The 25801-nt window shown below is 40.9% G+C and overlaps 1 protein-coding gene across 6 annotated transcripts in view; it reads right to left on the bottom strand.

The window, feature by feature from the left end:
- The window catches only part of cers2a (ceramide synthase 2a), a 111179-nt gene that overhangs the window by 5366 nt on the left and 80012 nt on the right, over positions 1-25801 (bottom strand). For 5 of the 6 annotated variants that reach the window (XM_060904940.1, XM_060904941.1, XM_060904935.1 and 2 more), the window contains exon 8: positions 21482-21610. The exons of the other annotated variant lie outside the window; for it this stretch is intronic. In XM_060904940.1, the coding sequence (XP_060760923.1) occupies positions 21482-21610 (129 nt within the window). The remainder of the gene's footprint in view (positions 1-21481; positions 21611-25801) is intronic. 6 annotated transcript variants of the gene reach the window in all.

The following is a 25801-nucleotide window of genomic DNA, read 5'->3' as shown; positions in this document are numbered from 1 at the left end:
GAAAGTTGTACAGTCAAATTTTTACTTAAAGTATTAAAAGTACATTTTCTGTCAACGCATTGTTGTATTATTGCCACAACACTTACAAAACCTAATGCCTCTGAAGCAACCGACTGGATTTACTGACTAGCTTGTAGAACTTGTAGAATAAAGACCTGGTAGAATGTTACAAAATGAAACACAACTGAACTGAAAAAGAGCTGGTCATTTTTTTTTTTTAAATTACAACACTCCGACTTCCGGTGGCGACTTCCGGTCTTGGATAAGACAACCTAAAAAGTTAGCTCTTGAAGAAACCAATTAAAACTAGCTCTTTTAAACATTATTATCGACAGAAAGCGGGCCAAAGTTAAGGAAACTTGACAACGAAAGTTAACAACAACAAAAAAGATGGAGACAAGGTCGAACAAAAAGGACATTGCGAATATTGGAGGTACGGACTCGGCAATTGGAACCACGCCGGGTAAGGGACCCGTCGGTGGGGATCAGGACTCAGTAATATTGGCGGAGTTACGCAAGTTGAGACAAGAGCACACAGAAGCGGCTAATGACAACAAGAACACTCTAGTAAGACTAGAAACTAATCTAAAGGAGATTATGGAGAGAACTGTTTCGCTGGAGCAGCGAACAGTGGACATGGAAGAAAGGTTGGGGGAGACTGAAGACAGGGCAGTGCAGCTGGAAAGATCAGTTGCCTTTCTTCTTCACCAAGAGGCGATGTTAGCTGCAAAATGCGACGATTTGGAGTCGAGGGCGAGACGTAACATACGGATATACGGTATCCCAGAGGGCTAGGAGAAAAACGACACTATAGGATTTGTGACGGACTTCATCCGATCATCACTACAAATTCCAGCAGCCGTGGACATCTGCATCGAAAGGGCACACCGCTCGCTGATTGCTAAACCGAAAGAGAGTGCGCCCCCCCCCGAGCCATCATTGCCCGCTTCATAGATTACCAGGTGAAAGACCATATCATACAGCAAGCATGGAAACAAAAAATAACACATGAGGGACGGACCATCTACTTCAACCAAGACTACACTACCGAGATACAGAAGAAAAGAAAACAAGTACGAGATGTAATAAAAAAAACTGAAGAAGAACAAAGGCACCGTCTCCCTACCCTGCACAGCTGAAGGTGTTTCTGGAAACAGGGACTAAGACATTCGCCACACTGATGGAAGCTGCACCCATGCTGAAGGACATGGGGATTCAGGTGGAGGCGGACGTGTGGGAGAAACTACAGAGAATGAGGATGCAGGACAGCTGGACTGAGGTGTCAGGACAGAAGGGGAAGAGGAGACAGCCACACATCACAGAGGCAGATCTACAAGCTCTCATTCAATGAACTCTGAGGTTCACAGTGGTAAGGACTAGACAACAGTCGTGAAACTAGGTGACAATCCTGAAGGGTTTATGTCTTGTCTCGTCTCATTGTCTCTGGCCGCTTTGTCCTGTTCTCCCACGCGGATGCGGGGGGAGTATGCGGGCTCCGCGTGGGAGGGCCCTAGCCAGCCACGGGGCTCGAGCCCGGACCTTCTTGCTGTGGGGCGGCAGCGCTGGCCGCTGCACCACCGTGCTGCCCTAAGGGTTTATATAATATGGTTAATTTAAATATCTGTCTAATACAATGCTTAAAAAGAGTATAAAAGGAGCTAGTTATGGGATTTAAGTACTACTTACACAGATTAAAGTCAAAATTGGTAGAATGAGCGAAACTGAAGCTCAGTTTGAGTTAGTGGCAACTTAATTATAGCTGAGAAGTTGCAGGTGCACATTGTGCTATTTCCCCAGAGATATTTTGCCACATCTCGCTGATGATGGGACTTTTGGGAGTCAGAGTATGTTATTGCTGTATATTAGTTCAGAGGGAGATGTGTATTGTTTGTTTTTGCGCTGTGTGCGGTTTTACACAGTTGTTTTGATTTATAGGAGGAATAGAGCTTTAGGCTTACATTTTAAAAGTATTATGAATAGGTTGAACCTTGTTTCTTATAATGTGCATGGCTTAAATCATCCCATTAAGAGGAAGAAAATATTGAGTCAGCTGAAGAAACTACAATGTGCAATTGCACTAATACAAGAAACTCACCTGAATGAAAATGAACATAAAAAATTGAAAAGGGAATGTGGGAATGGGTAAACCAGGTATTTCATGCTTCATATGGCAAGAAAAGGGGGGTGGCCATACTAATTAATAAATCTATACCGTTTTCTGCAGAGAAAGTGATTAATGATGATATGGGAAGATATATCATGGTGGTTGGCACAATAGGAGATTTGACTATTTCGATATTAAACATGTATGCCCCAAATGAGGAAAATGAAACATTCTTTAAAAACATAGCTAATATAATTACTAGTAATGGACGAGGGATGATAATTATTGGGGGGGGGGGGATTTCAATGCTGTACAGAATGGTAAGTTGGACAGGTTGCCATCAGAGAGGGGACCAAATACAAAAAAAAAAATCCAAAGTCCTAAATAATGTTATAAAAGAATTAGGCCTTATCGATCCATGGAGACATAATCCTAAAGGAAGGGACTTTACCTTCTATTCTAACCCACATGGTAGTTACTCGAAAATCAACTTTTTGTGTGCGTCAAAACAACAGATACATAAAATCAGAAATTGCAGTATAGAGCCCATAACTATAAGTGACCACGCCCCTATTACGTTATCTCTTGAGCTGGGCAGGGAATCCTTCTTCAAGTACTGGAGACTCAATGTGTCAATCCTATCAGACGAAAAGGTTGTCAAAGAACTAAAGCAAAATTTAAAGGGATATTTTCAAATAAATGACAATGGCGAGGTCTCACCATCAATTTTGTGGGAGGGAGGAAAAGCAGTCATAAGAAGGAAAATAATAGAAATAACAGTCAGATTGAAAAAAGCTCGATTGGAACAGCAAGGAAAGCTAGAAAGTAAAATCAGGCTACATCCACACGACAACGAGATTTTTTTTAAGCGGGTAAAAATAAATAAATAAATAAATAAATATCGCGTCCACATGGGCAACGGATCAGTAAAATATCAGGTACATATGGCAACGCAACGCTTGCTGAAAACGATGCAATACACATGCCACACCTCTACGTGCACTGTAAGACGGTCCCATCGGAGACACCAGAACAATAGAAGAAGTAGGACGCATGTGCATAAACCCCTTCTACCCGGCGTGAAGCACTCACAGGAACAAACACACAACAACAAGAAGAAGGCGGCTGCGACTACGCGAGGAAAAACCGACTCTCTTGTCTGGACCGATGACGAGGTGGAGTTACTCCTGCGAGTGACTCTGAACTATAAAACCTCTAAATATCAGGAGAATGTGGACTGGGAGACATGCCAAACCAAGTACGGAGATATTACGCTCGCCTTTTGGCAGCAGTATACCACCGGGGACATGGCTGCAGGGAAGGACTTTCCTCACGACCCCAGCAACATCTCAAAGGCCCAGATTACTGCAAAACTGAAGGGGATAAGAAATAAATACCGGCATGCTGTCGACTCTGGGTGTCGGAGTGGCCACGGACGTGTGGTTCTAATATTCTCTGAACTGTGCGAGGAGATCTGAGGTGGATCGCCTGGAACCGACAACATCCCATCGGGCATCGAGAGCGCTGATATGATGGAAGATTCGGCCTCCTCCTCGACATTTGATTCTCCCTGGTCGCCTGTCAAACTAGAAGTTTCTCCGGCTTCCACCGTGTCTAATCCGTCTGCTGCAGAGGTCAACCGTCGGAGAAATTTGCTTCAGGTAAGCAAGCTCATGGTTTCATTCTTGAAGGGCTACTTGCTGTGAGTTATGTTATGCTACTTCAAAGCTGGCACGGTGTAACGTTCGATATGTTCATGTTGCTTTAGGGTGTTGCAAGTGGATAAAGGACGTCCAAGGCACTCTTCTTCTTCCATAAAAAGCTTTTAATCAGTATAGCTAGTTCATTTTGAACATTAAAAAAGCCAACATGTTTCGGCCTCAGTCCAGGCCTTCTTCAGGGCTTAAAAATACAAACTGCTTTAGGGTGTTGTTGTAAAGTGTTTGCTACTGGGTGGTGATGCATTCTAAAATCTATTAACTTTGTTTTTTTTTTTTAAGGCAAAACTCGATAGCCACAGAGGTGACAGGCTAAAGAGGAAGGCCCCAGCGGATGCAGCCGTGCAGGAGGCTCTCCAGATAAAGAGGAGAATGCTACAGCTCATGGAGGAGTCAGAGAAGCGTGCCAGTGAGAACCTGGAGCGGGTGAACAACAATATTGAACTCATCACAAACACCATTAAGAATGGGTTCGAACTGCTTCAGACACTTGTGCTCCAGCAACAACCACAAGCCCCTGCTCCACATCCATATAGGCCAGGCCATACATGCCAGCACACCATGCAGCCCCACCTTACCTGCACACACCGCATCATCCTGCAGATGCATACACACCATTACACAGCACAACAAGCTACACACCATCACACACCACCCCATCACACAGCACTCCACGTACACACACTGCTCCAGGTTTCTCTTACAGAAGGGCACTGCTGCAAGAGGAAGATGTGGACACGTAAAGACTGTGCCTCATTGTGCTGTTTTCTTTTTCCCATGTGTACAGAATTTGGAAATCGTGCCTTCTGTGTGTACAAATTAGTTTTATTAGTGTGCATAGTTTTATATAACTTAATTTTCTTATTGTGTGTGAACATTTTGAAAAGCAGTCTTATCCAATAAAAAAAAGAAATTCAAGAAATGGTTCAGTTACTTGTTTATTTAAAAGAAAAGCTGTATACAAAAGTGAATGCAATGCAGTGGTTCATACAAAACAGTCTGTTGAAGGGTCTTCTGACCCTTTTCCCCTCTGCCTCCATTATAGTCAGGTAACTGTTGCTTTGTGTGGAAGGCTGTACTTTCTGGTCATCACATGTCCATGGTCTCTTCACAGTTGTTGTGGAGAACAAAGCAGGTGTAAATTGTCTGTCTGGCAGGTCAGTCAGGTTAATGTGTAAACAATTTCAAAAGATTCTTATCCAATAGACCTCTTGCAGTCACGTGACCGAATCCCGGCTGGAACGTAAACAGCCGCCATCTTGTCGGTCAACAACACAGCTGAATATAACCGACGGACTACACGGCTCATTTTTCTAATGAACAGATAACTAGATATATGTCTAAAATAAACGACCTACAGATTAGTGACCCTTATCGATTACCAGACGTAATTTTCACGACCGTGTCAGTGGATATTGAACTGCCAGAGGTGGAATACCCAGATGTGTATAATTACCTCATTAACTTTCCCTCGCTGTTCAGTGGTGAAGCACTGCGTGCTTATAAATCTCTGGACAGTTATCTTTACAGAAATTCAGGATTTGTCAGCCCCCCTCAGATGTGGCATCTTGTAAACAAGAAAATAACAATCCTCACTGGACGGGTAAGTCACTTAAGTATTGAGTACTAGTACTGATACTAGATATATCAGTAGTATCTACTATAGCACTGACCAGCCGATTATAGAATAAAATAAGGTAATTCCAGCTGTAATTCCAAATCGTCCGTCTTGTTTACCATGGATCTGGCGTTGGAGAGGTAGAGGCTCGAGTGGCTGTTTTCTGAGCTTAGTCAACAGGCCGGCTCTGCAGCCTCGCTTTTGCTTCCTCTCCCGACGACGCCTCCTTCGCCTGCCAGACCCGATAACAATCCACGGAGACCCCGCTGGTCTCGCTATCTCGTCCGGAATGTTGTGCATGCGATGGAAATCGCTACAAACCGTCATTTTCTGCTGGAAACCAATGTCCAGTAAGTCCATACGGTCGTAGTGGATATTGAAGTCCGGTACAGATGAACAACACGCAAAAATACACACAAAAAACACAAACGTGCACAGGTAGGGAGAGCTTGTAGCCGCAGCATCCCCATCATGCGCCGCCATATCCACTATTATGGTTGAATATTTTATATTATCAGTTAGATCAAGTATCAGTAGTCTATCACTATTACTGTATATATGGTATACCTGATAGCAGCAATCCATTTTGCACGCCTGTCAGGGTCCCGTGGCAGCCTACTGTCAAGTGTATGTGAGCATCATGGGTTTCCCACACTTGAAAGGGAAGGACTCGGACACAGGATTCCACTCGTCTTGTGTTTTATTGATTTTCAGTGGAGTTGACGTTGTAGTAGAATTGTATATAGTAGGGTTTTCCAGAAGAAAAGGTAGAAGTAGAAACAGAAGGCGGAAATATGGCGTTTGACCGACAAGATGGCGTCTGTTTACAATCTGGATCGGCTGTGATGTCACATGCAAGTGGTCTATAGAAAGCAGGCAAGAAATGGTTTGAGTCACTTGTCCATGTACAACACCCACACAGTTTACTAAATCCACACTAAAGAATACTATATACAAAAGTGATTGGTACATTAAAAAAGCAGTGAACAGAAGTGACAGTGGTACATCCAGAATACTGTTCAAGGGTCAAGGAACTTTGCAAGCACTCTTCTGACCCTTCTCCCCTCTGCCTCATTACAGTCAGTCAGGTAACTGTTGCTTTGTGTGGAAGGCTGTACTTCCTGGTCACATTGTACAGCAGTCACCACAGTGTTCGTCCATGGTCTCACCGTTTTCTTCACAGTAGTTGTGGAGACCAAAGCAGGCATAAATTACACAGGGCAAGTCATTCAAGTTAATGTCCATTGCTCTTCTCAGTGATGAAAATCTGGCCTTCAGCCGACCAAAAGCACACTCAATGACCATGCGTGCCCTACACAAACATAACCCAAAGTACTGTTCTTGTGGCGTGGGGCCACCGTTTAAATATTCCTTCATCAGGAAAGGTAGTAATGGATAGGCTGGGTCACCCAGGAGAAATATGGGGATGGGTTCCTCATCATCCACTATCTGCTTTTTCAATGTTGGAATCTTGCCGGTTTTAAAGTAGGTGCTGATCTTTGAATTTGCAAACACTCGTGCATACTGCCAGGCCACTTTATAACTACATCCATAAATCTGTACTTGTAGTCACACACTGCTTGTACATTTAAGGAATGTTTACCCTTTCTGTTGATGTAGTCCATGGCGTGGGATGGTGGCTGCTTGATTTCAATGTGGGTCCCGTCGACCGCTCCCAAACACTGTGGCATGCCATGTACACGGTGAAAGCCAGACACAAGCTCCTCTGCCTCGGGTTCTGTGAAGGGCAGCTTGATATATTTTGGACCGAGGTGGAGAGCGATGGCTTTGCATGTCTGCCTCACGACGACGGAGACAGCCTGCCGCGACAGGCCGAAGGAGTTTGCCGTCTTCCGTAGCCTTCCCTCGTCGCTCAGGTAGTACAGCGTACAAGCAACCTTCTTTAACGGTCCAATTGCTTCTCTCATGTTGGTTGTTTGGCCTTCAATATATGAGGACGAAGTTCTTCGCTCAGGGCCACAAGTGAAGCTCTGGACATCCGAAAGTTCTCTCTCCACTCTGCGTCCACGACAACACCATTCACAAAGTTGTCCCACCAGCTACTGGTTCTTCCAGGTCTCACCCAAAATCATCATCTTTTGGCCCGTCTAGTTACACGCAGTGGTGGGTTTAAAAGAATCTGACGCATGCGGCCGTGTAAGCGTCTCTGCCGCTCGCCTAGTTGGTATAACTCCTGTACATCTTGCTTCAATAATGCGAATAAACTTAGCAGCGACTGCAGCACTGAAACTACTACTACTCTGGGGTCCGCCATTGTTGCTGTTGTTGTTACAAATGATGCGCACGAGAGTGCTGCTTGTTCTAGTCATGTGGTTGTGACGTCATCGTAAACAAATCCGTTCTACTCATCCAGACGACGTCGCAACGGCGCCATTGCCAGATTTTTCCATTCTGGAAACCGTTCTCAAAAAATATCGTTTTGGGGCACCCAAAACGCTGGTGCCGTGTGGACGCCAGGCCGAAACGATAAAAAATTTTATCGGATTCACCTGAATCCGTTGCCGTGTGGACAGGGCCTCAGAGAGTTGAACATAAAAGGACATCCAACAACTCCATTCCCCTTGAATTAAAAAAATTTAGGTGCGAGTTAGATGAACTTCTAACATATAAAGCAGAAGGAGCTCTACATTTTATAAATCAAAGATATTATGAAATTGGTAATAGGGCAAGCCGGTTACTGGCATTCCAATTGCGAAAAGCTCAAAAACAAATAGAATAATTACTAAAATTAGACATCCCAGTTCCAAACTAATCATGGCAAAGCCAACTGAGATAGCGGAGGCCTTTGCAGAATATTATAAAAATTTATACAGCGACTCAGAGTCTAATCTTATTGAAACCAAAACACAAGAATTCTTTAAAAAACTACATTTACCAGCATTAACTGTAGAAGAAGCATAATAAAATGATAAAACCAATTTCATCACAAGAAATAGCCAACACTATAAAAACCCTTAAAAGTAGCAAATCCCCAGGTTCAGATGGCTTCCCAGGAGAATTTTATAAATGTTTTGCAGAAGACATAACATCAGTATTATGTAAAGTTTTTTAACTATGCTCTATCAACAGGAAACCCCCCCAGATACTTGGTCAGAAGCCATAATTTCCATGCTACATAAGGAGGGCAAAGATCCGATTTCATGTGAGGGATATAGACCTGTCAGTTTGCTTTGTAATGATTTAAAAATATTAACAAACATACTAGCACAGAGAATGCAACAACATATAACTAAATTAATCAAACCAGATCAAACAGGGTTTATTCTGGGAAGACAGGGGACTAACAATATCAGGAGAACATTGACTCCTATCGTGCTAAAAACACCCTCCAACCGACCATGCTGCTTAGCCTAGATGCACAAAAGGCGTTTGACCGCGTGAAGTGGAACTTCTTATATCAAACATTGGAGGTTTTTGGATTTCATTCAAAGTTTATTGACTGGGTAAAAACTGTTTATAAAAATCCCAAAATCACGGACCAGAGTCAATGGCTGTTGCTCAGACTTCTTCTACCTCATAAGAGGAGTCAGGCAAGGAGATTGCCTGAGTCCGCTGCTGTTTGCTGCAAGTATTGAACCGTTAGCAGAGTCAATAAGACAAAATAAAAACATAAAAGGAATAAAAGATGAGGGGGGCATAGATCATAAAATATTGTTATTTGTGGACGATTTATTAACATATGTAAGTGAGCCCTCCACGTCTATACCAGCCCTACTGGACAACCTGAAAGAATATGGTGAAATATCAGGGTACTTGACAAATGAAGCCAAATCAATGGCTATGATGCTTTCAGGAAAGTGTCCAGTGGAACTTAAAGAAAAGGTCAACTTTAAATGGACTGAAAAAGGGTTTAGATACCTGGGTATAATTACTCCTGATACAGCACAGCTATTTGAAGCTAACTATGGGAAACTGATAACTACAATAAAGGGTGATTTGGCTAGATGGGAAGTTTTACCCTTGAATCTGGTGGGAAGAGTAGAAGCAGTAAGAATGAATATATTGCCAAGACTGTTGTTTTTGTTCCAATCGTTGCCTATTGTGGTTTCTGGTGCTTTTCTAAAAAAAAAAAAATTGGACAAAATTATATCAAAATTTGTATGGCAAAATAAGAAAGCAAGAATTAAATACAAGACGCTTCTTAGTAAAAAAGAGAGGGGAGGGTTGAACTTACCTAACTTAAGAAATTACTATTGGGCAGCACAACTCAGAGCCTTAATTATGTGGATCACTAAAGAGAAAGAGGGCGGCACGGTGGTGTAGTGGTTAGCGCTGTCGCCTCACAGCAAGAAGGTCCTGGGTTCGAGCCCCGGGGCCGGCAAGGGCCTTTCTGTGTGGAGTTTGCATGTTCTCCCCGTGTCCGCGTGGGTTTCCTCCGGGTGCTCCGGTTTCCCCCACAGTCTAAAGACATGCAGGTTAGGTTAACTGGTGACTCTAAATTGACCGTAGGTGTGAATGTGAGTGTGAATATGTGTCAGCCCTGCGATGACCTGGCGACTTGTCCAGGGTGTACCCCGCCTTTCGCCCGTAGTCAGCTGGGATAGGCTCCAGCTTGCCTGCGACCCTGTAGAAGGATAAAGCGGCTAGAGATAATGAGATGAGACTAAAGAGAAAGATTCAGTGTGGGTGGAGATGGAACAAAATGCATGTCAGCAGGTATCTTTAGAATCACTCCCATTTTTGAATGAAAAGGCTCGGAGGAGAATCAGAATGGTAATCATGGGTAATGATCAGGGGAATGGGTAATGATCAGGGGAACAATGAAAATTTGGTCAGCAGTACGAAAGAAGTTGAAACTGTCGAATTCTGTAGGCAGGGCTACTAAAATAGCAAAGAACCCAGATTTTGTACCATCTACCATGGATTCTGGGGCTAACAAGGGGCTAATATATATCGATCAAATGTTTCAGGGACAAACATTGAAATCATTCACACAACTCCAAAAAGAATTTAACTTACCAGCTAATGACTTTTACAAATTCTTACAGCTAAGAGATTATTTACAAACACATCAGGAATGGGAGAATATTTGTAAGACACCATCTAAATTAGAGGAAGTGTTGTGGTCATTTTCAGAGGACAAGTCAAAAAAAGGGGATATCTCAAAAATCTATAAAGCACTACAACACGAATCTAATGATAACAACTTTGACATCAAAGAAAAATGGGAGCTGGAAGCCAACATCATAATATCAGATGAAGAATGGGAGGAAACATTTAAAGAGGGACACAAACTAACTAACAGCCCAACATGGAGGGAATTCGATTGGAAAGTAAAAATGTGCTACTTCAACACCCCGTTTATTACATCAAAATATAGCAATACAACTGATTTATGCTGGAGGGAGTGTGGAGCGGTGGGTGATACCACCCATATATTCTGGGATTGCCCAAAAATAAAAGATTTCTGGGAGAATATTCAGAAGGAAATTAAACAGATTATGGGTATTAATTTTCCTATGGAACCGGCACTGTACATTTTGGGTATAATTCCTGACAGTATGACAGACAAGAGCTCTAAATATTTACTAAGAATCCTGCTGCTGATGGCAAAAAAAGACAATAACAGCTTCCTGGTTGAAACCACAGCCTCGAAGTATAACACAATGGAGAGACAGGATAAAAAATGTGTTTATTATGGAGAAAATTACAGCAAGACTACAGTTGAAAACAGACTTGTTTGATAAAAGATGGTCATTATTAAAACAAGCAATGCCAGAACTCTAATCTCCTCCACTTTTTTTCCCTCTCTCTTCTTCTCTTTGGAGCGTGTCTTTTTTCTCACTTGTAAAAGATTCGTACTTTGTACTGTTGTTTTTCTTGCTTGTAAAGTACACGTACTCTGTATTTTCTCACTTGTAAAGTACACGTACTCTGCGGTCTTTTTTTTTCTCCTTTTTGGAGCGCGTCTTTCTCCTCAATTGTAAAAGATTTGTACTTTGTACTGTTGTTTTTCTCGCTTGTATAGTGCATGTACTTTGTACTGTTTTTTTTTTCTTCCCACGTGTAGAGCGCTTGTACTCTGTACTGTTGATTTTCTCACTTGTAAAGTGCACGTACTCTGTGCAGGCTTTTTTTTTTTAATTTATTTTTATATAATTTTTTTTCCACTGGTTTTTATTTTATTTTTTTCTTTCTTTTCTTACTTGAAAAGTACTCGTACTAAAGAGAATGTTGATCAAGGCTAACGGAATGGAGGCGAGATTTGGTCGAGGGGAAATATGACGTACAAGTACAAGAATATGGACTGATATTTACGAAGATATATTAATCATCAAGGGAAGGCGAAGGGGGAAAAAAGAGAAAATTTTAATTTCTAGAATTACAAGCAAGTGTAACTGTATATAATATACATCTCCCATGTGTTTGTTAAGTTTGTTTGTATGTATGTAGCTGTCAAATTAAAAATAAGTTAAAAAAAAAAAAAAAATTACAACACTCCTCCCCATCCCCACACAGCAGCATGGTAGTGTTCTGACACAGCTTTGGCAGGTGTGCACACACGCATGTGTATATTAAATCAGGAAGGTAGTGGAATAACTGTAAATGCAGCTTGCTCAGAAAATAAAAAGGACAATCCAGCCTGCTTAAAACCCAGGTCCACACCTCAAGCTTAAAAGGTCATAGGCAATGGTCGGAGATGAAACGTAGAACATCAACTTTATTGTCTAGAAGAATGACCCAAAAACTGAATTCAAATCTTCCTAGTGTCTAATTTGCACCCTAAAATTGAATCAAACGGTTAAAATATACTGTTTTGCCCAATTTCCGAAGGTTTGTTTACATCCCTTATGCGCACTTTCACCGCCAGGGGACTGTCATTGTAACGTCATTTAAGCCAAACAGACTGGGAGCAGCTCTGTGTTTACTTGCGAACCGAGCACACGTGTACAGACTTTGGTCGTGAGAGGTTGCGTAAAATGTCTGAAAGCGATCGCGATTTTGAAGTAGGAACTCTCCAAATTAAATATTGAGAGGTGAAACCATACATGTATGAACCTATGGCTGTTGCGAAGCAATCAGTGAATGTGGCTCACTGGTTTGACCGTGCAGCCTCGGAATCGGACAGCGACTCAGCCGACTCTGATCGCGATGACCCCGGACCTCAACAAGACTCGCGCCCAAACGATTTATCCTGATAAATTCCTACTTTCGTCGTAATACTAAATAAGAGCCCTTTTGAAGAATAATTAAACCGCCCTCCCTAGTGGATATAGGTAACGATTACTTGACAGTGCCACATTAGCCTGCCATCCACGGCATTATACCATTTATAGCCTACTCTAAGCGAGGAAATATCCCTTTGTCTCATTTCCACAATGATTGTACAGGATCCCTCAGGATTTTTGACTTGTCAATTGCAAGCAAAAGTAAAAATGTTTACCTCCAATCTTCTCCTTTTTGCTCGAGTGTTGCTGGTCCGTTTCTTCTTTGACTGCTTGATTTTGTTTCTCACACACACAATCCACTCTCTCCGCCTCTTCCGGAAATAGCCAACCCTCTGGCTTCACGCGCACAATCCACTCTCTCCGCCTCGTCTCCTCTTCCGGAAAAAAAACACAACCCTCTGGCTTCACGCGCACAATCTGCTCTCTCTGCCTCGTCTCCTTTTTCGGAAAAAGCCAATCCTCTCGCTCCACCTCTTCTCTTCCGGAAAAAGCCAATCCACTCTCTCTGCCTCTTCTCCTTTCTCGGAAAAAAGGTAAAAACTTCTTCCTGAACCAGTCCCGTTGATACAGTTCACTGCACAACAATAAGGCATGGTTTTCTTTGGAAATTCCTGAATGCACGTCTGCACTCAAGCCAAACGGCAATGTAAATAAAACGGAAGTGGGCTCAACTCAAGTGGTTTGTTTGGCTTAAATGACGTCACGCGCCGAGCGGTCACGAAAATAGCGGACAGAAATTCGCCACGATCCGCGCTAACTTAATTTAAATTATTACTTATTAACAATACTTCTTGGGACCAGAAGAAAATTACAGAGGGTTTAACATATAAAGTTTCAAATGTGCATAAAATTAAAACCGTTGCCTCTGAGCTTTAATAACTGCTCAACAGCAACACTGCTTTAAGCAAGACCAAAAAAAAAAAAAAAGACCATCTGACATAAAAAAAAAAAAATTGCGACTGACTAGTACAATACTGTCTATCTCACAGGTCTCGTATGCATATGTGTGTGTGTGTGTATATATATATATATATATATATATATATATATATATATATATATATATATATATATATACACACACACACACACACACACACACACGCGCAAGTGTATGCATTCATGCACATATGAAACTATCTGTGGAATCATGGTGGTTTAACATTAAGCAAGTTAGACAGTGACGCTCCACCTGACATGCTAGCAAACTCTTTTCAAACTCGAAATCATACTGCGTAGCTAACGTTACTAAAAAAGAAAGATGTTTACATTTTGTTTATTTGGCAAGATTATTCCTAAACATTTCTGAAAGGACTTCAGATAAGTTAAAATGTTGAGCGTAACTCCGTTTTTATATGCTAACCAACAGTGTCCAAGTTAACTAGTTATGTGTTATCGTTAGCCGTGGACAAGACTATGGCAACTTGGCAGGCAAATCCATAGAAAGTCATTTGACTAACCAGACTGTATAGCTATTGCAACATTATCGCTAGCTCTAAAAAGCACAGACAGCTTCACTGCAAGCTTTCTCTTGGAATAAAACGTTTATATACCTCAATATGCTTCCGCAGGTTGGACGGCGAGTTTTTGTAGGACGTGATGTGCTGCGTTTTAAACAAACGGAGCAAACATTTAAGGGTGTATTCAGACCAGGATAGTTCGATAGTTCATTTGCTTTGGTCCGAACCAAATGGTTTTTTTTATTTTTTCATTTTGGTGCGGTTCGCTTTCACACTGTACATTTTAGTAAGCGGACCAAAATCTGTCAACAAAGCCACGCGCCCTGAGGTCGTTCAGCTATTGGTCAGAGACGACACGCGCACAAAGCATCAAGTTCAAAAGTAGTCATGGAGGCTTTCCGTGCTGTTATTGTTTTTAATGTCATCAAAGCTATATGTTTTTTCCAGTTTTTACTGTTTTCACAATTGTGCGATTACTATGCTGTTGTACAAGTAATTTATCAACGACGACGACAAAGGGCAAGGCGGCTACGGAGGATAGCGCTGATGAGCGCACATGTTGTGACAGTTCTGGCTCTTCACGCAAGACGGAGGAGGTATGTGTCGGGATATTCGCCTTATCCATCGTAATAGATGAATTTCTTTTTTGCGTCGCTAGTACCGCCACTTTTTGAAAGGACGTCCCCGATTTTAATGTAGGTCTGATGGAGTTTCTTCACTTTTAGCCGACATTGTTCTGGGGAGCGCGTGAACCCCTTCTTCATTTTCTCACTGAATACAGCAAACACGTCGGCATTTTTGTGTGTTCTCTCCAAAAGCTCAAATATGTGGACATCTGCCCATATATCCACAAGGGTACGCATTTCTTCCTCGGCCCACGTTTGCCCCCTACTCATTTTTTGTACTCTGTAGTCTAGCCTACCACTGGTCTGAATGACTGAATGACTGTTGTAAGGTTCCTTTGACAACCGAAACAGTGTTTGCACTTTGCGGTGGAGTGTCAAGACTCTGTTTCCCATAATGCTCGACAAATGACAGAAGCTCCCGAGGTACAAAAAAGCAAAACTGTCGGATTAGGTCCGGTCTGCTTTCACACCTCCAAAAGCTCCGCACCAGAGTTCCTTTGGTCTGGACCGAGTCCGACCTTGCAGCTCGGTCTCGGTCCGCTTGTTTGGTCCGGACCAGAGTTCGGTGGTTTGTATTCAGACCAACCCAAAAGGTCCGGACCAAGGGAAATTTGGTTCGTTTAGTCGTTTGGTCCCGACCAAACAACGTAGGTGTGAATACGCCCTAAAACGAAATGAATCTTTATTTCTTTCAGAAAACTGAAACATGGCCATGGGTGTGTGCATTCCCCAAAATAACTGCCTCTTTCCATTCTGCCATCAACTGATAGTGTTCAAATAACGCTGCAGAGAAATCATTGAACTTGATTTTATACAATCCGTGGACATGACCCTAGCGATTACTGATTGGTTTTTTTCGCAGGTGACCCTGAGACAGCCTATCACATTTTAGAAAAGAAAAAAACATCCACTTTCAAAGCTGCTTTATAGTAACGAGGACCTTGATAAAAATGTAGTGGAGTAAAAAAAAGTACAATATTTGGCTTTCAAATGGAGTGAAGTCATAAGTTGCCCCCCCAAAAAAAATTTAAAATAAATAAAAGTACAGATACTCAAAACGTGTACTTAAAGGAGATACATGGAACCATGGCCTCACTTTTTGTTTATAAATGCCTTGAGACCTCAAAACTATACCTATGCCATTCTTAAGTCTCTCATCTCATTATCTCTAGCCGCTTTATCCTTCTACAGAGTCGCAGGCAAGCTGGAGCCTATCCCAGCTGACTACGGGCGAAAGGCGGGGTACACCCTGGACAAGTCGCCAGGTCATCACAGGGCTGACACATGGACACAGACAACCATTCACACTCACATTCACACCTACGGTCAATTTAGAGTCACCAGTTAACCTAACCTGCATGTCTTTGGACTATGGGGGAAACCGGAGCACCCGAAGGAAACCCACGCGGACACGGGGAGAACATGCAAACTCCGCACAGAAAGGCCCTCGCCGGCCCCGGGGCTCGAACCCAGGACCTTCTTGCTGTGAGGCGACAGCGCTAACCACTACACCACCATGCCGCCCCCATTCTTAAGTGTGAACAATAAATCTAATAGAGTAATTTTTACAATTAAAATGATTCATATAGGTAGCAGTCTGAGTGAATGACCCTGACCTCTGTGACGTCACAGCAGGAAGGCTATCGGTCTCCTCGCCATTTGCGCTATACAGAGCTAACTGCAACTTCGATCCTCCATTTTGAGCTAATTTATTGCCATGCCACGTAGATGTGTTGCTGGTGGGTGCAGCAACACGACAGACGGTGGATTTCTGTCGCATTCATGGCCCAAGAATGTTCAAACTGCAAAGATTTGGACACATTTTGCAAGAAATTCACAGGCACATTTTACTGATGACTTGTACAAAACCCCTGATCTATTGAGGAGTGCTGGCTATAAGCCCGTATTGAAAGAGGGTGCAGTACAAAGAGTTAAAGGAAAAGAAAGCTACAAGAAAAGGAAAGCAAGTTCAGTTGCACCAGTTTTCCCCGGGTGTGCGCCAAGCCGTAATGGCGAAGTACTCGGTATGGAGAAAATGGAGAATGAGTGGCCTAGTCGTCAGATTTCTCCGCTGGATATGCTTGCCTCAGCAACATCATCTCACCCTTACGTGGAAGAAGTGCATGAACAAAGAACCAAATGTCAGATTGTTTCAAAACAAATCGGCCACAAGAAGCGAGAACACAGATGGGTAAGATGCGACTCTCATTTGGTTACATAACACTCATAGTTTAGCTGCATTTAGATTAATACATGCAATTGTATTGTGTATTTTAAGTTTATTTAATTTGATTCAGAACGTGATAGTCTCAGTTCATTGGATTATTTAATTAGCCTTTTACGTTTTATCAGTGAAAATGCATGCAACATACATGTACATACATAAGTTCTAACGCCTATCCTGTTTTAATGAGAGTCACATGAGACTGTCAGTTCAATTCCATCCAATTCTCTAGACAGCTTTGTTCTTTGGCTTTATTTCGTAAGGTGGGGGCCTCCATGGCTGATGTGTTGCTATTGGATTAATTTTCCAATGGTTCGAACAGATATGGTTCTGTGTATAGCAGTAGCATGTACACACACTCCAATTTCAGGCCTATCACAGTCAGATGTATTACTATCTGAGGAATCCAAAGAATCTCCAATAAATCTGAACAAAGAGGCCATTGCAACCACTCTCGCCTGCCGAGTCTGGCTTTGGTCTATAGCTGTCAAAGGCCTTGGCCTAAAAACCAGTTACCGCTGTGATGTCACGCACTCAGGGCTGGCTGGCTCAGCAGGGCAGCTCGAATGCCAATTTTGCAGTCGATTTTAACTCTCAAAAAATATATTTTTTTTTATTCCCATTTTTGCAGCATACAAAAGTCAAGGATGGAGATACTATCCACTCAGAAATGTATTTAAAAATAAAGGTTCTGCATATCTCCTATAAAGCAGATACGCAGAACCTTTATTTTTAAATACATTTCTGAGTGGATAGTATCTCCATCCTTGACTCTTCTATGCTGCATAAATGGGAATAAAAAAAAAAATATATATATATATATATATATATATATATATATATATATATATTTTTTTTTTTTTTATTTGTGAGAGTTAAAATCGACTGCAAAGTTGGCATTCGAGCTGCCCTGCTGAGCTAGCCATGCCTGAGGGCGTGACGTCACTGCAGTAACCGGTTTTAAAGCCAAGGCCTTTTACAGCTATAGACCAAAGTCATATCAATAAAAATTTATGGTGAAAGTAAGAAATACCATTACCGACTTGCTCAACTAAGACTGATTTGACTTCACTGATAGTGGGTTAACTGTCATTAAAACAGGATAGGTGTTCTAACTTACAGGGCTCGACATTAACGCTTGTCCGGGACAAGTGATACTTTATGCCGGACAAGTTCATCGTCTCAGTTACTTGTCCGATCGGATAAGTGCCAAAATACGCCGATATTCAGGTTACATATCAAATTTATCAGTTTATTCACATGATTTCCGAAGCATCTCACTCGACATATTGTTTTGATGAATCGCCGGATGTTTCTATTCGGAAGGAGCAGTGTGTGCATGCACAATATTCCACTTGCGAAACCGGCCAATACCGCTTCGTGTATTTGAGTTGAAAAGTAAACGGTCGTTTATGATTGGTTTTAATTGTCATACACGTGGATTTGTTGACATTTCTGTTGGTGGGATCATTATTCAACTGTATATTTACGTTGAGTATGTGGTAATTTCCAAATCTTTCAATTGTTGTTGACGGTGTTCATTATATAGCCGAGCGTGTGGCGGGGTGTGCTGGGCTTGGAATGTGCGCCCACATGTGTGTGGATTGACAGGGAGTGAGGTAGGAGTGGGGAAAGTTATTATGAAATACCAGAAAATGTCCCTCCTGAAGTTGGCTTCAGGGTGGGGTCAGAACACGCAGAACTCAAGGGTTGATAGATGAAGATGAATAGAAACTTTATTTGCATCCATTCATCTGTGAGTCAAGAGAGGTGTGGAGGTTTTCATAACAAGATATATTATCGTCATTTGATAACTAGATTTCAGTGTATAATAAGTGATTTACAGTATTAATCAGTCAATTTTGTTATCAGTTTTTATTTGTAGCATTGTTATTTGTTTCTCTTGTCCAAACTAGTGATATCTCATCAAGTCATAAATTTTATGATAATGTTACTTTTTGTGATATTTGTTACTGAACTGCAGAGTACTGATCTGTGTATATATAATGGCTAGTGTTTCTGGATCTCATAGTATAGTTATTTTGTTCTTAAAATTTTATGTTCATAATTTCTACTCTATTGGAATATATTGCTTCTGAACTTCAGCATAATAATTGGTGAATTATGGTATCAGTCTATTTTACTATATTTTTGAACTTTTGCCTCAGTATATCAAGTATTGATTACTTTTGATTCATAGATATTATGCATATGTTGTGAATTCGGAAACAAATGCAATAAAGATTGTTGGGTTACAAATAGTTTGGTTTTTTTTTTCTCAAATATTTCTTCGGACAAGTCAACTTCACATTCAGACAAGTAAATTTCCTTTCAACTTGCCCGACAGGACAAGTGGTTTCAAAAGTTAATGTAAATGTAGAGCCCAACATACACGTACATGCATGCATTTTTCACTGATAAAAACATAAAAGGCTAATTAAATAACTAGATGAACTGAGAATCACATTCTGAAGCAAATTAAATAATCGTATACCAGTAACTTAAACACACAAGTTACATGCATTAATCTAAATGCAAGTAAACATGCTTTTGTTGTTTTATATCCAAATGAGAGTCGAAGCTTACCCATGTGTGTTCTCGCTTCTTGAAGGCTGACCTTGTGGCAGATTGTTCTGAAACAATCTGACTTTCAGTTGTTTGTTCAGTTCTCCATTCATTCACTTCTTCCACATAAGGGCGAGATGGCAGCAATATCCAGTATAGAAATAAAGACATCTGGTCCACTCACTCTATTTTGTACATATGGAGTACTCCGCCATTACTGCTCGGCTCAGGCAATTACTAAAACCCGGGATGGAACGTCACCGGTTTTAGCAACAACTGCGGGGAGGTCACTGCCCAAGTGACAGGTCACATCCCGTTCCATCCCGGGTTTTTGCAACAACTCTAAGCTCACTCCGGAAGGACTGGTGCAACTGAACTTTCCTTTTTAAAAAAATTAAATACTTTCCTTTTCTTGTTTTCTTTTCCTTTAATTACTGATACTGCACCCTCTTCCAATACAGGCTTATAGCCAACGCTCCTCAACAGATCAGAGGTTTCATACGAGTCTTCAGTAAAATGTGCAAAGCAGAGGAGAGACCACTTCATAGGCGCCCAGTGTGCCCTTGAACTTCTCACAAAACGCATCCAAATCTTTGCAGTTTGAATATTCTTGAGCCATGAATGCAATGAAAATCCACCTTTTGTCGTGTTGCTGCACCAGCCAAAAATGCATCTACATGGCATGGTGATAAATTAGCTCAAAATGGAGGATCAGAGTTGCAGTCAGCTCTGTATTTTAGTATAGCGGAAATGGCGAGGAGACCAATAGACTTCCTGTTGTGACGTTACGGACGTCAAGGTCATTTCACTCAGAGCGCTACCTATACAGATCACTTTAATCGTAAAAATTACTATATTAGATTTATTAACAACGCTTAAAACTATTCCTGTGCCATTCTTGAGGTCTCAAGGCATTCAAAGTGAGGCCATGGCTCTGCGTATATGCTTTAAGTACAGTACTCAAGTAAATGCACTTCGTTACTGTCCACCTCTGCAAACAAAAAGATTATCAAGTAAAAAATAATACAAAGGCAAACTGGTTTACTGCCATTTTGTTTTGACATCAGGTGTGTTCGTGTCAGAGAACTTGTGCAAGGTGAAATTCCAGGGTTGAATGTCCATTTTGTTGCACTTTTCTGAGTTGGAGGTGAGGTCAGGCTCCCTAGAGATTAAAATGTATTGCAGCACAAGTTCTTGACACAAAACCCACAATATCCTGATATTTTCTTTTGCAATACCATGACAGTCACTGCATGCAGTACTAAGTCAGGTTGTCGCTACTGTCATGATCATAAATGCAAGAATTAAAGGAAAATCCACATTAAATCAGATACAGCTTTTGTAAATGTGCCTGCTAAAAACCTTCCCCTAATGAAAGAAGGAAATTGTAAAAAAAAAAAAAAAAGACTACAACCACTTTGCAGTGAATATCTGTGCTGGCTGCCTCACTTGCTCACTAATGCACAAATGACCGACATTAAAAGCTTTTGCTAAGAAGAGGAATATTTGCCCAGCCCTACTTATAAGTGCCACAAGTCTAACGATGAGCTGTTTGTGGCAATTGTAAGACATTTATGTAATGTATACTGTAATAACCAGACCTTGGACGGACATGATCACAACAAAATGGCGAATACTGCCACAATGCTCAGATGCGCTACAGAATACAAAGAGAGAAAACTCCAGATTCATTCCAGTGGTGCAGCAGGCTGTGTTGTAGCCTCACAGCTTGTGAGCTCATGTTACTGTCTGTGTGGAGTTTTGCATGTTCTCCCTCATGTGTGTGTTTCTGCCATATTCTCCAACTTCCTCCCACCTGGTAGTTGGATTGACTCTGCTAAACTGAGCACCAAGTGTTGACCTGCAACATCCCTGTGTCCCATCCAGGCTGTATTCCTGCCTTGTGAACAGCGTACCATGATAAAACAATTGCTGAGGATTGAAAAAAAAAAAAAAAAAGACCACGAGAGTCATACCTCAAGCAGATAATCTGCAGCATCGTGCACAAGCATGATTAGAGTTCCTGCTCGAATGTAGTTCACACACCAGGAGAAACTGATCAAAAGAATGGTGGCTACATGATGAACTATCTGTTCCTTAAAGTCCTACACAGAGAGAGAAAGAGAAAATGAAAATGAATGCATCATCAGAAGCAAATGATCCACTCTTGTGGGTGAGTAGTGACCAGGTGTTTTAAATCTCCATGGGAGTGTATAACAATATGGCTACTGTGTAATGTGTGTGTATAGGGCAAGTCAAAAAGTCCTAAGACAAATTGAAAAAATCTTGACGAAAATAAAGCTCTCTCTGCATATCTTCCATTTAAGTCTAAACACTTCTGCAAGCGAGGTTTCCATCGGAGAATTCCTTCTTTTTGAATTCTTTTGAAATTATAACCTCTGTCTTAAAACTTTTTGACTTGACCTTGTGTATAATCACACACACACGCATCTCAAAAAATTAGAATACCATGAAAAAGTTCCTTTTTTCATAATTTAACTCAAAAAGGTAAACTTTCATATATTCTATATTCATTACATGTAAAGTGAAATATTTAAAGCCTTTTTTGTTTTAATGTTGATGATTATGGCTTATAGCTCATGAAAATCAGAAATCCAGTGTATCAAATTATTAGAATATTCCCTAAGATCAATCAAAAAAAGGATTTACAATACAGAAATGTCCAACTTCTGAAAAGTATATTCATTTATACACTCAATACTTGGTTGGGGCTCCTTTACCATGAATTACTGTATCAATGCGGTGTGGCATGGAGGTGATCAGTCCGTGGCACTGCTGAGGTGTTATTGAAGCCCAGGTTGCTTTGATAGTGGCCTTCAGCGTATCTGTATTTTTGGGTCGGCTGTTTCTCATCTTCCTCTTGACAATACCCCACAGATTCTCTATGGGGTTCAGGTCAGGCAAGTTGGCTGGCCAATCAAACACCGTAATATCATGGTCAGCAAACCATTTGGTAGTAGTTTTGGCACTGTGGGTAGGTGCTAAGTCCTGCTGGAAAAGGAAATCAGCATCTCCAAAAAGCTCATCAGCAGATGGAAGCATGAAGTGCTCTAAAATCTCCTGGTAGATGGCTGTGTTGACTTTGGACTTGATAAAATACAGTGGACCAACACCAGCAGATGACATGGCACCCCAAATCATCACAGACTGTGGAAACTTCACACTGGGCTTCAAACGCCTTGGATTCTGTGCCTCTCCATTCTTCCTCCAGACTCTAGAACCATGATTTCCAAATTAAATGCAAAATGTACTTTCATCTGAAAAGAGGACTTTGGACCACTGAGCAACAGTCCATTTCTTTCTCTCCTTAACCCAGATAAGACACTTCTGACATTGTCTCTGGCTCAGGAGTAGCTTGACATTAGGAATGCGAAAGTTGTATCCCCTTTCTTGAAGATGTCTGTTCATGATGGGTCTTGATACACTGACACCAGCCTCAGTCCAATCCTTGTGAAGCTCTCCCAAGTTCTTGAATCAACTTTTCTTGACAATCCTCTCAAGACTACGGCCATCCCTGTTGCTTGTGCACCTTTTCCAGCCACCCTTTTCAGCAATGACTTTTTGTGGCTTACCCTCCTTGTGGAGGGCATCAGTGATTATCTTCTGGACAACAGTCAAGTCAGCAGTCTTCCCCATGATTGTGGTTGTGTGTACTGAACTAGACCGAGAGATACACTGTGCTCATACTGTTTTACTCAAACTCGAAATGAAATATTCTAATATTTTTAGGATGGGTTTTTTTTATGTTTTTGTACTGTATACCATACTGATTAAAATTAAAATAGAAAAATGCTTGAAACATTTTAGTTTATGCGTAATGAGTCTATAATATATAACATTTTCACTTTCTTAAATAACTGATGGAAAATATTGAACTTTTTCACAATATTCTAATTTTTTGAGATGCACATATATATATATATATATATATATATATATATATACACACACACACACACATATATATATATGCGCGCGTGTGAGTGATTCCACGCTTATGGGTACTGAAATGGGGACATGAACCATTTCTTTATGATGAATGATATGTTAAAAGATAACTTTAATTTTCTGAGATGTAATAAAAACATTTATATGCCAAAGTCAGAACGTAACAGAAGTGTTGTGGACGTATATATTCTCAATTTTAACAATGTAGAATTACTTTTTGAAACATAGGAAGGTGATGTTTTAGCAAATATAATTAATAAACATGTGTAGTAGAATAAACATACACATTCTTTCAATAAGATTAACATGGTATATAGCTAGATTGTAATTAATTTGTAACAGACGCGAGATGGACAATCGTAACAGAAGTAATGTAACAGACATCATTTTGGAACTCATAGGCTTGACTTTGGCATATAAATATGTTTTTATTACATCTCAGAAAATTAAAGTTCTCTTTTAACATATCATTCATCATAAAAAACAAATGGTTTTAGGTGAATTTTTAAAAATAAGTTCATGTCCCCATTTCAGTACCCATAAGCGTGGAATCACACACACACACACGTGTGATTTTATTTATATATATATATATATATATATATATATATATATATATAAATAACACATACAGTGGTGCTTGAAAGTTTGTGAACCCTTTGGAATTTTCTATATTTCTGCATAAATATGACCTAAAACATCATCAGATTTTCACACAAGTCCTAAAAGTAGATAAAGAGAACCCAGTTAAACAAATGAGACAAAAATATTATACTTGGTCATTTATTTATTGAGGAAAATGATCCAATATTACATATCTGTGAGTGGCAAAAGTATGTGAACCTTTGCTTTCAGTATATGGTGTGACCCCCTTGTGCAGCAATAACTGCAACTAAACGTTTGCGGTAACTGTTGATCAGTCCTGCACACCGGCTTGGAGGAATTTTAGCCCGTTCCTCTGTACAGAACAGCTTCAACTCTGGGATGTTGGTGGGTTTCCTCACATGAACTGCTCGCTTCAGTTCCTTCCACAACATTTCAATTGGATTAAGGTCAGGACTTTGACTTGGCCATTCCAAAACATTAACTTTATTCTTCTTTAACCGTTTTTGGTAGAACGACTTGTGTACTTAGGGTCATTGTCTTGCTGCATGACCCACCTTCTCTTGAGATTCAGTTCATGGACAGATGTCCTGACATTTTCCTTTAGAATTCGCTGGTATAATTCAGAATTCATTGTTCCATCAATGATGGCAAGCCGTCCTGGCCCAGATGCAGCAAAACAGGCCCAAACCATGATACTACCACCACCATGTTTCACAGATGGGATAAGGTTCTTATGCTGAAATGCATTGTTTTCCTTTCTCCAAACATAATGCTTCTCATTGAAACCAAAAAATTCTATTTTGGTCTCATCCATCCAAAAATTTTTTCCAATAGCCTTCTGGCTTGTCCATGTGATCTTTAGCAAACTGCAGATGAGCAGCAATGTTCTTTTTGGAGAGCAGTGGCTTTCTCCTTGCAACCCTGCCATGCACACCATTGTTGTTCAGTGTTCTCCTGATGGTGGACTCATGAACATTAACATTAGCCAATGTGAGAGAAGCCTTCAGTTGCTTAGAAGTTACCCTGGGGTCCTTTGTGACCTCGCCGACTATTACACGCCTTGCTCTTGGAGTGATCTTTGTTGGTCGACCACTCCTGGGGAGGGTAACAATGGTCTTGAATTTCCTCCATTTGTACACAGTCTGTCTGACTGTGGACTGGTGGAGTCCAAACTCTTTAGAGATGGTTTTGTAACCTTTTCCAGCCTGATGAGCATCAACAACGCTTTTTCTGAGGTCCTCAGAAATCTCCATTGTTCGTGCCATGATACATTTCCACAAACGTGTTGTGAAGATCAGACTTTGATAGATCCCTGTTCTTGAAATAAAACAGGGTGCCCACTCACACCTGATTGTCATCCCATTGACTGAAAACACCTGACTCTAATTTCACCTTCAAATCAACTGCTAATCCTTGAGGTTCACATACTTTTGCCACTCACAGATATGTAATATTGGATCATTTTCCTCAATAAATAAATGACCAAGTATAATATTTTTGTCTCAATTGTTTAACTGGGTTCTCTTTATCTACTTTTAGGACTTGTGTGAAAATCTGATGATGTTTTAGGTCATATTTATGCAGAAATATAGAAAATTCTAAAGGGTTCACAAACTTTCAAGCACCACTGTGTGTGTGTGTGTGTGTGTGTGTGTGTGTATATATATATATATATTTTTTTTTTGATTGATTACTTTATTCCGAACAATAAAGACAAAACA

Source organism: Neoarius graeffei, chromosome 22, assembly GCF_027579695.1.
Source record: "Neoarius graeffei isolate fNeoGra1 chromosome 22, fNeoGra1.pri, whole genome shotgun sequence".
Classification (NCBI taxonomy): domain Eukaryota; kingdom Metazoa; phylum Chordata; class Actinopteri; order Siluriformes; family Ariidae; genus Neoarius; species Neoarius graeffei.
The sequence above is the reverse complement of the archived record's forward strand: the minus strand, read 5'-3'. Positions and strand labels throughout refer to the sequence as shown.